This window comes from Otolemur garnettii, unplaced genomic scaffold (genome assembly GCF_000181295.1).
Source record: "Otolemur garnettii isolate 467f Iridium unplaced genomic scaffold, OtoGar3 scaffold00001, whole genome shotgun sequence".
In the NCBI taxonomy this organism is placed as follows: domain Eukaryota; kingdom Metazoa; phylum Chordata; class Mammalia; order Primates; family Galagidae; genus Otolemur; species Otolemur garnettii.
The window spans coordinates 72,068,498-72,081,901 of NW_003852396.1; the positions used below are offsets into that span (position 1 = coordinate 72,068,498).

General features: G+C 45.3%; 1 protein-coding gene across 1 annotated transcript in view; it reads right to left on the minus strand.

Moving 5' to 3' along the window:
• LRP4 (LDL receptor related protein 4) overlaps nt 1–13,404 on the minus strand; it is a 55,537-nt gene that overhangs the window by 11,920 nt on the left and 30,213 nt on the right. Inside the window, exons 19-31 of the mRNA XM_023510091.1 lie at nt 12,864–12,969; nt 11,089–11,290; nt 9,038–9,227; nt 8,823–8,954; nt 6,878–7,018; nt 6,438–6,524; nt 6,160–6,331; nt 5,503–5,665; nt 5,156–5,381; nt 4,497–4,800; nt 3,219–3,437; nt 2,625–2,759; nt 1,405–1,513 (exon numbers count right to left, since the gene is read on the minus strand). Of these exons, the coding sequence (XP_023365859.1) occupies nt 1,405–1,513; nt 2,625–2,759; nt 3,219–3,437; nt 4,497–4,800; nt 5,156–5,381; nt 5,503–5,665; nt 6,160–6,331; nt 6,438–6,524; nt 6,878–7,018; nt 8,823–8,954; nt 9,038–9,227; nt 11,089–11,290; nt 12,864–12,969 (2,186 nt within the window). The remainder of the gene's footprint in view (nt 1–1,404; nt 1,514–2,624; nt 2,760–3,218; nt 3,438–4,496; nt 4,801–5,155; nt 5,382–5,502; nt 5,666–6,159; nt 6,332–6,437; nt 6,525–6,877; nt 7,019–8,822; nt 8,955–9,037; nt 9,228–11,088; nt 11,291–12,863; nt 12,970–13,404) is intronic.

The following is a 13,404-nucleotide window of genomic DNA, read 5'->3' on the forward strand; positions in this document are numbered from 1 at the left end:
TGGATTCGAACCTGCCACCTTAGGTGTATGTGGCTGGCGCCTTAGCCACTTGAGCCACAGGTGCCGAGCCCTGGAAAAAGATTTTTTAAGTGATTGAGAATCCCTGTTTTGGCCCTAAGCTTGGTAGATCTTTTTCCTTCCCCAATTATTTTACAGTGTTAGTACTGTTGAAAATGATAGCTAAAATAATTACTAATAAAATAGTTAAAGATAACATACATTTAGTGCTACTATGTGCCATGTACTATGTTAATGTTTTGTGTTATAACAGGAGGATACTATTATTAGGCTGACTTGTTTTATAGGTAACCAAAGCTTAGCGAGGTTGGGTCTCTTGTTCAAAGTTATACAGTTAGGCTAGGCATGATGGTTCAAGCCTGTAATCCTAGCACTCTGGGAAGCTGAGGCAGGTGGATTGTTTGAGCTCACAGGTTCAAGACCAGCTTAAGCAAGAGTGAGACCCCATCTCTAAAAAATAGCCAGACATTGTGGTGGGTGCTTCAAGCTGAAGCAAGAGAATAGCTTGAGCCCAAAAGTTTGAGGTTGTTGTGAGCTATGATACCACGGCACTCTATTGAGGGCAATAAAGTGAGACTCTGTCTCAAAAAAACCAAAAAAACAAAGTTACACACTTATTTAAAATACAAATAGAACTTGAACCCAAAGTACCTGGCACATTGGTGGTACTCAACAAACACCAACTGGCTGGATGCCTCAAAACTCTGGCTTTTCATCACTCCACTCTGTTGCCACTAAGTGAACTACTGGAGTGCAGATGCTGGGACCACAGCATTAGGATTAACTGGGGAATTTATCAAAATGCATATTCCTGGGCCCAATTCTTAAAGCAGATTCTCTATAGCCAGGGCGCAGGAACCTTCATTTTTTTTTTTTTTTTTGTAGAGACAGAGTCTCACTTTATCACCCTCAGTAGAGTACTGTGGCGTCACAGCTCACAGCAACCTCCAAATCCTGAGCTTAGGCAATTCTCTCACCTCAGCCTCCCAAGTAGCTGGGACTATAGGTGTTTGCCACAACACCTGGCTATTTTTTTGTTGCAGTTTGGCAAGGGCTGGGCTCAAACCTGCCACCCTCATATATGGGGCCGGTGCCCTACCAACTGAGCCACAGGCACTGCCCAGGAACCTTCATGTTTAATAAGCTCCACAATTGAGCCTGTATACCATTGTTTGAGAACCACTCCTTGGAATGCTAGAAAATGGTAATGGTGGGTTAGAAGCAGGGAGCCACTTGGTGGCAAGGCTTCAGGGCACAGGATAAAGCCCTATAATGGGCTTCCATAGCACACCTGTTGAGTAGCAACTACAGCACGGGCTGCTGACTTAGAACCCCAAGAAACACCCCAGTTAAAGAGGTTTAGCTACCTTTCTCCTATGCTAGTACCTGTGTGAGGGCAAAGGGGTGGGACACATGGCTGACTAAGACCTGCCGCAGCTTCCCATTGAGATCAGCACTCTCAATCCGGTCCAGATGTGCATCTACCCAGTAGATCCTGTGAAGAAAAGGAGAAAAGGATGGCTGCCCAAAATGCTTGCCATGGAGCCAGCTCTTCCCCGTAAGGAACTAGCTGTACTTTCCTGTGCTGAACTGGTGGGTACTGTGAATAGTCAAGAAGCACCCTTGATGAGAGGTCATGGTAAGACCCAAAGCTAAACAGGGAATATGATGATTTGTAAATGATGAGGTCAGGACTGTTCTAGGGAGGGAAAGTCTAGTGACCTCAGAGGAGTCACCACTCAGACTTATCTCTAGGAACTTGATCACCTTTTGACTCTAACCCAAGATCTAAGCCCACATTCTTACAAATAGTTTTCAAGAGCACTTAGTCTACATGGACCTCACTGAAGATTAGAGAACTCTCATTCTACCACCTCCCCAGATGACTTTGAGTCCTTTCCCTTCTTCTGGGGGAAGAGAGAAAAGACTGCTTCAGAGCCCTTTTCACCCTCTTTTCTTTTCCCTCTAGAATTTTTTATCTAGACCAGGAGTTGCAAATTCCAGAACCTGAAGGGATCAAGAGAGTGACAAATACAAGAATCAGACCTTAAATAGAATGGGGAGTGGGACCCATGGTCCAGCCAGAGCATGTGCTTTGCTGAAGGCTCTCAAATTAAGAACATGTAAACCAGTCAAACAAAACCACCTCAGGGTTGAGGGCTGGATTTGGCAACTTCTGCTCTAAGAATATATTCCCTCAGCCTTCTCAATACTTTCTCTTCTCCACCTATCAAGGAACTTTCTTTTTTTTGAGACAGAGTCTCACTTTCTTGCCCCCAATAGAGTGTCTTGGTGTCACAGCTCATAACAACCTCAAACTCTTGGGCTTAAGCGATTCTCTTGCCTCAGCCTCCCAAGTAGTGGGACTACAGGCACCCACCACAACACCTGGCTATTTTTTTGTTGTAGTTGTCATTGTTGTTTAGCAGGCCCAGGCTGGGTTCAAACCTGTCAGCCCTGGTGCATGTGGCTGGTGCCTTAACCACTGAGCAATGGGTGCCAAGCCCAAGGAGCTTTCTATCTTTTCATTTTTCTTACTTCAGTCTCAACCATCCTCTCCTCTGCCCACCTAATTTCCAAGAGGCTATTGGGGACATAATTCCCACCTGCGGGTATCATAATCCAGGGTGAGGCCATTGGGCCAACCCAAGTCTGTGTTGATGAGGACCTTCCGCTCAGAGCCATCCAGGTTTGCTCGTTCAATCTTGGCAATGTGGCCCCAGTCTGTCCAAAAGAGGTACCTGAGACAAAACAGTAGCATCATTGAGATAGCACCAAGAAGTTGGGAGAACACAGAGGAGGACACATTAATACCACTAATGTAGAGGAGTCCTCAAAGGACCTCCTTTGTGTGTGTGTGTGTTGGGGGGGGGGGCAGAGTCTCACTTTGTCATCCTAGGCAAAGTGCCATGGCATCACAGCTCACAGTAACCTCAAACTCTTGAGCTCATGTGATCCTCTTGCCTCAGCCTCACAAGTAGCTGGGACTATAGGTGCCTACCACAACACCCAGCTATTTTTAGAAATGGGGTCTTGTTCTTAGGCTGGTCTTGAACTCCTGAACTCAAACAATCCATCCCCACCTCAGTCTCCCAGAGTACTAGGATTACAGGTATGAGCCACCACACCCAAAAAAGCCTCTTTTCTACCAGGCCCTTCTCCCCTGGATTTCTTTTCTGCTAACCATAAACTTAACTTACCCCTTTCTGGGGAAAACAGCAATGGCTCGGGGCTCATCTAGGCTGTTGTTGATCAGCACTTTGCGGCAGGAACCATCCAGCCGTGATGCTTCAATGGTATTTCGACCTGTATCTGTCCAATACAGGTTCCTGGCCACCCAGTCCACGGCCAGTCCATCAGTGGTTTTCAGCCCACGCCCAATCACTGTCTCCATGTTGCTGCCATTCAGGTCTGCTCGCCTTGGGGAGTGCCCAGGGTTGGATGAGTGAGCAGATTGATCAGAATAGACAAACTCTAATCCATGTTCCCATAATTAGACCCTCACTAGACTATAAGCTCTAAAGGGGCAAAGACCAAGTATCTATTATTACATCCCTCAGCACCCAGCATGATAAGGGCCCAACAAAACATTTGCAAAATGGACGAATGGATGAATTCTTTTAGGAAGACTATGTTTCCTGTTACTTGGAAACAAGAAGGGGTTTGCTAGAAGACAGGTTAATCATTCCCCATATATCTTTGGGAGGAGAGAAGGATTGCTAGGAATTGATTATAAGAAAGGCAGATTTGTCAAAACCTACCTATATATTTTGTTTGTTTGATTTTGTTTTTGACTTTCACCAGGGCTGGGTTTGAACCCACCACCTCCGGTATATGGGGCCGATGCCCTACTTTGAGCCACAGGCGCTGCCCCCTATATGTTTTTATAAAGGTTCTACACCAGTGAATTCAACCTCAGGTTGGGGAACATGTCACAATCACCTGGGCAAATTCTCTAAGCTACGTATGCCTACCTGTCCCTACATGAGATTCTAATATATTCCTGAGGGACAGCAAAGGAAAATACCCCTGTAACTTCATGTGAGAATCTCTGCCATTGTAAACCTCTCTAACTATTGGGCAGGGCATAGTATTCCTAATCTGGGTTGGGGCCAAAAATTTAAAGAATAAAAAACAAAACAACTTTGGAAACCACCATAAACCTTGGCATTTGGCCAGGGCACCTTTACTCCACTACAGATGCTAGCTACATGACCTACTCATCAATGAGTCCTAGGGGATTCTTGGAGCTCCCTTAGAACACCATGGCAGGTGGAGAGGCTCCAGGTAACCCAGCCTGACTTTATCTGCTTTATTGTTTGTTTTACATACTAGGCTTCCATACAATCTTCAAACAAATAAACAAAAGTTTAAAACTCAGCTCTAAGTGATAATACAAAGAGAGATCAATACAGAACATAACCTCACCCATTAGGGATGACAAAAGACCCCTCTGGAGGTTTCAGTAATACTCATACCTGATGACATCCAAAAACACATCTGTGTAATAGACCTTTCCATCCACACTATCATAGTCCAGAGAGATGACATTGTTGAGCTCCGGAACAGGGACATGCACATCTGTGTGATCACTGGTGTCCAGTGAGATACGGCGGATAGAGCCTCGGCTGGAGAAGAGCAGGTAGGTCTCAGGAGAAGGATCACAGGTTTTCCCATCTCCCTTCAGCTGGATGCCAGTGGGACAAGCACAGGAGAAGCCGGAAGGCCGAGGCAAGCAGAGGTGGGAGCAGCCACCATTTCTTGAGCCACACTTGTTAAAACCTGTGATCAGACAGAGAAGCACAAGTGTTCACACCCAGCCTATAATATTGTCTGAATCTCCCAAAGGTCCTAGTTTGTTGTGGCTGACTTCTTGTTCAGTGACAGGATTCAGTGCCTATCAGGGGTGAGGTAGAAGGAATGTCTACAGGAGTGCCTCCCTGAGTCCTCTGAAGGTGGCAGCATCATGCAGTTGAAGTACCAGCCACATCCAGAGGAACACAGCCTGAGCCGGAAAAGGGGCTTGCACAGGTTTCTCATTTCTGATTGTAAATGAGTTCTGAGCCCTGGATATATTTCTGATGTTAAGACTCAGAAAGCCAAAGGCTCTGACTCACAGCTCTGGGTGTCTTCTTACCCAGTGGCTGCGCCCGATCCACAGCCTGGATGTCCATGAGGCCTGGCAGGTTGGACCTCACCAGGATGACATTGCTGCCTGTACCCTTGTCAGCACGGTGGATGCTACGGGTCTGCCAGTCAGTCCAGTAGATATAGGAGTCAAGCAGGGTGAGGCCATAAGGGTGCTGCACCGGTGACACCAATGTGTGCCGATTGGCACCATTCAGGTCAGCAGCCTCAATTCGCTGCAGTGGAAGGAGAGAGTGGGGTGGCTATCAGCAGACTAGGAGCCCTCAATGGAGATCCTGGACAGGCCTCTCCTAACTTCTCAGACTTTTGGGGAAGCATCGGGGTGATGGCCCTCACCTCAGTGTGGGCATCGGCCCATAGCAGCTGGGAGCTGGCCTTGTCCACAGTCAGTCCATTGGGCCACCCCAGGTTGTTGTTGATGAGCACGGTACGCTCTGAGCCATCCATTCCAGACCGCTCTAATTTGGCATTCTCCCCCCAGTCTGTCCAGTACATGAACCTAACGAAGGATTAGTTATTATTCTAGCAGCTACCACGTACCATGAGTACTTATAGTATGTCAGATACACTGAGTACTTCTAGAATGTCAGGTACTTCGTGAAATACTTCATGTGCATTCTCTCACTTAATCTTCATAAGGGCCACAAGGTATGCATTTTCACTGTCACCTCCATTTCTTGGGTAAAGAAGCTGAGGATTAGAGAGGTTAACTGCTAGACCCAAAGTGCCACAGCTCATACATGAGGAAAAATTTGAATCCTGCCTTTCTGACTCCATGGCTCATGCTTTTAACCTCTAAACTATACTGCCACCCGCAGCAGAAACAGAACCTGCCAAAGAAGTGAGAGTGAAGTGGAATATTCCTAGCGAGGTCAACCTACAGTGACCTCCAGTTCAGGGTTCCTGTAGTGTATGTCTGCTCACCTTCACCATGTCCATACCTCCCCTAAGGTGGCCCATCCTGCTACCCAGAGTAATAGAGCCAGGTCTCACCCCATCTCATGGTACAGTACAATGGCCCGGGGGCTGTCAAGGTTCTGCCACACCAACACTTTCCGCATGGATCCATCCAGGTTGCCCACTTCGATCCGGTTTGTTCCCGTGTCTGTCCAATACACTTTATGGCCAATGGCATCTACCGCAAGCCCATCTGTGGTCTGTAGCCCTGCAGAAAGTCAAAAGAGCATGCTGGCTCCTGCTTTAAAACAGATGGGCTGTTTACCCAGTTCTACAGTCAGAAAGGTATTCCCTCAGCTGGGAGGAAGGCCCACCTGTGGTGATGATGTCCTCATGCTGTGAGCCATCCAGATTGGCACGGCTGATCCTGTGCAGTGTGCTATCAGACCAATACACTTTTCCTGGAGAGGGAAGGCTTGGCTCAACCTAGGCCCTTAACCCCCCACAATGGGACACATACAGCTGACTCATACCCTGAGACACCCAAGCATGTCAGAGAGCCCTGAAGCTCCAGCAGAAGAAATCAAGGAAAAGTGTGGAAATATCATAGCAGGATACCTCTTGGCAGAGATTGAAGACAGAGGGCCCTAAACCAGGCCCTCAACCAAAGAGAAAGTACTATAGACAGGCTGTGCCAGAAAGAATGGGGTGCCCCCAGACTCTAGGCAGGAGATGAAGGTGGTAGAAAAGGAAGGACAGTAGTTGCTATAGGGCAGGGACAGAAGGCCAGATGGAGAGGGAGGGCCACACAGACCTTCCTGGGGGTCCACTCCAATGGCAATGGTGTTCTTCATGGTAATGTTGATTGGTACCACCACATCAGCAAAATAAGGGATGTCCAGGGAGACCATGCGTACATCTATCCTCCTGGCGAAGATGAGGAAACTGTTCATGCCTGCCCACGTGGAGAGAGGAGAGAGGATGATCACTCTAGCAGAGCCATTAAAAGGATTCTGGAGGTTGGGCAAATGGAAGCTTATGCCCTGGCCCTCCTCATTTTTAATTGTGTGTGATCCTGGGCAACTTATTTAAATTTATAAAATGGGAATAACAGGCTGACCATAAGAATTAAAAGAGATCATGAACATAAAGCACAATTAGGCATCCTACACATATTTATAAATGATAATTCTTTTTTAAAATTAAAATTTTTTTTGATAGATTTTACTCTGTCACTCTGAATAGAGTGCTGTGTAGTCATAGCTCACAACAACCTCAAACTCTTGGACTTAAGTGATCCTCCTGCCTCAGCCTCCCAAGTAGCTGGGACTACAGGAGTGCACCACCACCAGGCCTGGCTAGTTATTCTATTTTTAGTAGAGACAGGGTCTCTTGCTCAGACTGTGCTTAAGCAATCCACCTGCCTCAGCTTCCCAGAGTGCATGCGCAGGCATGAGCTACTGTAATTCACCTAACCTCTTGATTAATATTATGGAAGTAGCTCTCTTTGAAGGACCCTTTTACTGTGAAGATTAAGAGAGACAACAAAAAAGAAAGGGAGTAAAAGGATCCCAGAGAGTTCTTCCTACAGCCTGGAAGGCACAGTTCATAGCTCCTTTCTCACGCAAATTTCCTGATAGATTAGACTTCAATCAGCCTACCATGCAACATCCTCTAGAGAGAAACCTCGACTTCCAACATCTAAATAGCCAAGTCCTGCTTTCGAGACCCTCCAGTGAGGTTGTCACATAGGCTGTGTATTCATGAGAGTGACACATCTAAGGGAGGGGTACATTACATTATAGATATCATACTTTTTTTTGAGACAGAGTATCACTATGTTGCCCTAGGTAGAGTGCTGTGGCATCATAACTCACAGTAACCTCAAACTCTGGGGCTCACGCCACTCTCTTGCCTCAGCCTCCCAAGTAGCTGGGACTACAGGTGCCTGCCACAATGCTATTTTTTTAGAGGCAGGATCTCCATTTGCTCAAGCTGGTCTCAAACTCCTGAGCTCAGGCAATCCACCTGCCTCAGCCTCCCAAAGTGCTAGGATTACAGGTATGAGCCACCATCCCCAGCCACATTTTTATATTTATTATATAGATTCTGCGCAGATGGAAATCAAACGTCTTATTCTAACCAAATCAGTATATAATGGCAATTTTCTAAGAAATAAAAAAGAAAAGTATCTTGAGAAAGGATTATCTTTTCTTTTTCTTTTTCTTTTCTTTTTTTTTTTGAGACAGAGCCTCAAGTTGTCCCCCTGGGCAGAGTGCCGTGGCATTACAGCACACAGCAACCTCCAACTCCTGGGCTCAAGCAAGTCTCCTGCCTCAGCCTCCCAAGTAGCTGGGACCACAGGCACCCGCCACAACACCCGGCTATTTTTTTGGTTGCAGCCGTCATTGTTGTTTGGCGGGTCCGGGCTGGGGATTCGAACCTGCCACCTTAGGTGTACGTGGCTGGCGCCTTAGCCGGTTGAGCTATCGGCGCCGAGCCAGGATTATCTTTTCTAACATGCAGGAAGACACCATAAGAACTAGTTGGACTCTACCTCCAATTCTACCTACCTGCTCCCCACAGCTTCTCATCTAGGCTTCTCCCCTTTTCTGGAAGTTCTCAGTCTCTCTCTTAAGCCTCTTAAAGCCCCAGGACTCATGGTTTCTCAGACCATATGGGAGCCATCGGCAAGGAAGGAAGAGAGCCACTCTCCCCACTAGAGAGGCTCTGTACAGATCTGTGATGCTTCAACTCACCAGGTGAGCAGGTCTTGCCATCAGGCAGCAGGTTGATGCCTGTGGGGCAGGTACAGCTGAAGCCGCTTGGATTTGGGGATCGAAGACATAGGTGGCTACAGCCGCCATTCTCCATAGCACATGGTGTGGACACTGGATAGAGGGGTGTGGTCAGTTGGGAGTGCTAAGACATAGAAAGCCCTAGGAGAAGCCAATGCAAGCCAAAGATTGCTCACCTGGGGGCCGCCGGCGGTGGAAAACATGGATGTCCATAAGGTTCTCCAGGTTCTCCTGCAGGGTCTCCCGGTCCAGCCCTGTCAGCCGGTCAGCACTCTGTATACTCTTGGTCTGCCAGTCAGTCCAATAGATGCGCTCTCCATAAAGGGTCAGCCCAAAAGGGTGGGGGAGCTGGCTTCCAATCAGCACCTGCCAGGCCCCCAGCACTTATGTTATTTCAGCAAGGTCTGACAGTAGGGCAGCGGTCAAGAGCTCAACATGGCGTTAGAATGTAACTCTGTTACTACTATCTACCATGTGACCTCAAGTAAGAGCTTTTTAGTTATAAAATCTCTTTGAGGTTTGGTCTGTCAATCTACGATATAATCATACCTGGCTCCAAGGGCTGTGTGATCATTTTACTTAAAGATGCTAGAAGTCATCTATCACTTATATAATCTCAAAGTATCTCTACACAAATTACTCATTAATTATAAAAGGAAAAATAGCACCTTCACAGTAGATACCAACTTAACCATGAAATCATAGTAAATATCACAGTTGGGACAAACCAATATCTATTCCCACTGATGAGACACATTGAGAACTCAGGACACTTCACTTAATGTAGTATTCCTGCCCCCAAATGCATAATTGGAATCCAATCACAAGGAAAACATCAGACAAATCCTAACTGACATTCTACAAAATATTATAATTGGTCTTTAGTCTTTAAAAATGCAAAAGTTGTTAAAAGGTATGGAGACTTTACATCTTTTGTATTAACCTGGATGGAGGTGGAACACATTCTTCTTAGTAAAGCATAATAAGAATAGAGAAGCAAGAATCCAATGTACTCAATTCTAATATGAAGGCAGTAGATGACCTAATACATGGTGGAGGATAGGAGAATGAGGGAGTGGGGAGAGTGAAAGAGGGAGGGGGTTGGGGGTCCCAGTGTATAGCAAACCTTTTGTGGGGTGGAACACAATTATAAGAGGGACTTAACATAACAAATGCAATCAGTGTAACCTAATTTTTTGTACCCTCAATGAATCCCGAACAATAAAAATAAAATAAAATGATAACTAACATATAAAGTTAAGAAAAATAAAAAAATAAAAATGCAAAGGTCAAGAACGACATAGAAAGGCTAAGAAAATGTTCCAGATTGGAGATTAAAGGGACATGATTAGCTGAGCAAGGTGGTGTGTACCTATGGTCCCAGCTACTTGGGAGGCTGAGGTGTGAGGTTCACTTAAACCCAGGAGTTTTAGATCAGCCAGGGCAATAGTTTAGTGAGACATCCTCTCCAAAATAAAGAGAGAAAGAAACACGTAATTACTAAACACAGTGGGTGATCCTGGATTGGACCATGGACAAAAAGAGAAAAAAGAAGAAAAAGCTATAAGTGACATTACTGGGGCAATTAGCACTGAAATTGAATATGAGCTTTGGATTTGACAGTAATATCATAATAATGTTAAATTTCCTGATTCTGATAATTGCACTATGGTTAAAACACTGTCTTTATGCACTGGAACACTTTGGAGTGAAGGGCAAGAGGTCTTCAATTTTATCTCAGATGGTTCAGAAAAATAATTGTGTGTCTGTGTGTGTAGTTGTACGTATAGAGAGAAAATGAGAATGGTAAAGCAAACATGGCAAAATGTATCATTTGTTCTTTTTACTATTCTTGCAACTTTTCTGTAAGTTTGAAATTACAGCAAAATAAACCATAACAAAAACAGAGAGAGAAAGAGAGTGCGATCGATCACAGGCCCAGTAATTAGTGATTACCTAGTAGTACTTGTGCTGGATATTAGGAAAGTCTGTGCATTTATTTGCCCACACTCCCAGCCCACAATCCATACACATCCCTAGTTTTATCATCAATCAGGAGCCTCTTCCTGCCACTGTCCCCAAGCTCTGGAGAGTAGCCAAAGCCTCAGAGGAACAGTACACGCCCCATGCTAATCCTATACCTTTGGGTCCCCCTAGGTGTCATCAGCTGCTAGCAAGGGAGTGCTATCCTGGAGGCTGTGGGAAGATGCTTGGAGGCCACCCTTACCTTTCTCTTGCTCCCATCCAGTCCAGCAAATTCAATCGTCTTCATGCCAGCATCAGCCCAGTATAGCCGCTGAGACCCATAGTCAATAGCTAACCCATTAGGCCAAGTCAGGTTAGAAGAGATGATGACCTGGCGGTCAGAGGCATCCATGCCTGCTCGTTCAATCTTGGGGCTAGCACCCCAGTCAGTCCAATACATGTACCTGGGCAAAGGCAAGGGAGGTCTTACAAGCCATTTAGTTCCAGTCAGTTCATACACAATGGGGACTCAATGTAATCAGTGTGACCTAATTTTTTGTACCCTCAATGAATCAGGATACCTACAGTTTCAGGGTGTGGTTTTTTTTTTGCAGTTTTTGGTCTGGGCTGGGTTTGAACCCACCACCCCCGGCATATGGGGCTGGTGCCCTACTCCTTTGAGCCATAGGTGCTGCCCAGGTTTCAGGGTTTTTGCCTGCAATAGCTGCAACAGCTTCCTGCCTCAGTGCCCGACCCAGCCTTGGGCTCAGAACTCTCTCTAAAGTCCTTGTATTTTCTTTCTTTCTGTTTTTTGAGACAGAGTCTCACTATGTTACCCTTGGTAGAGTGCTGTGGCATCACAGCTCACAGCAACCTCAAACTCTTGGGCTTAAGTGATTCTCTTGCCTCAGCTTCCCAAGTAGCTGGGACTACAGGCGCCCACCACAATGCCCGGCTATTTTTTGTTGCAGTTGTCATTGTTATTTGGCAGGCTGGGGCTGGGTTAGAACTCTAGCGTTTGTTCCAAAGCTGGCACCCTAGCCACTGAACTACAGGCGCTGAGGCAAGACCTTATATTTTCTATCATTATCAAAAGGTCTTAATACACTAAGGTCTTAATAAAGGCAAAGCCCATGGTTCAAAGAGTACACAGCAAATAAGGCCTACATGAGAATAAAGAAAGAGGGAAGTGAGGATAAGGAATAAGAAATATTTCCTTAACTGGATGGATTATATAATTATGGTAAATAAGTTTAACAGAACCCTAAATAAACACTAAGAAGAAGGAGGTAGATCTATATACTCATATGGAAAGACATACAACATATACAGACAAGCAAAAAACAAAAACAAAAACCATTTTTGTAAAACCAAAAACTACCACTACCAACCAACAAAACATGTTTATGTGCATTTAGAAGAAAATCTAGGAAAAAATAACCTAAACTGTTAACAATGATCATTGCTAAAAGTGAGATTATAGAGATTTTTTACTTTTTACGGATTTAGTTTTTTAAACAATGCTTTACTTTTGTAAATAATAATAAAAAAAAAAGACAAAGGCTGGACACAGTGGCTCACACCTATCATCCCAGCACTCTCGGAGGCTGAGATGGGTGGATTGCCTAAGCTCACAGGTTTGACAGCAGTCTGAGCAAGAGTGGAGACCCCTGTTTCTAAAACAGCTGGGTGTTATGGCAGGTGCCTGTAGTCCTAGCTACTCAAGAGAATCGCTTGAGCCCAAGAGTCTGAGATTGCTGTGAGCTATGACACTAAAGCATTCAAAAGTGAGACTCTGTCTCAAACAAAAAAAAAAAAAGAGAGAGAGAAGAAAAGAAAGATAAGAAAAAGATAAAAAAAGTTTCCTTGTCCACAGATGAAACAAAGTTGTCACTACCCCATGTGGTTTCTACAGCTGCTCTTGCTTGTTTGGTGTGTCCATGAGATCTGGCCACTCTCCCTCATCTTCAGACTCCTCTATAGGACTCAGGTCCAGGGGTGGGTGGGTAGAGTTTGTTCCAAAGGGGCAGCACTCACCCGCCCATAGGTTCTACCACAATGTCCCGAGGACGATCAAGGTTCTCCCAGATGAGTACTGTCCTCATGCTGCCATCTGTGTTGGCTACTTCAATCCGATCTGTACCTACCAAAAACAAGAGACAAAGGTATTAATTCTAATCGTGTTCATTCACCCTCTTATCTTCATACCACCCTCTCACAGAGCTTGGTATGTGCTGACAGAGCACAAAGTAGACGCTCCATAAATATTTTGTAATAGATGCACAATGGATATTTAGTGACTTGAATTGTGAGACAGAATTCAAGGAAGTGATCAGTTCCATTCTTGGAAGAACAAGACTTCCCAAACCTAGGCAACAAACTCTATCCTATAATTAAAGCAATGATTCTCAAACTTCAGTGTGCATAACAATCAGGAAAGCTTGTTAAAATACAGATTCCTGATAGAGAATCCAAAGATTCTGATAGAGTAAGTCTAGGGTGGGCCCCAAGATTTGCATTTCTAATAAATTCCCAGGTGACTCTGGTGCTGCTAGTCCAGGGACCTACTTTTTTTTTT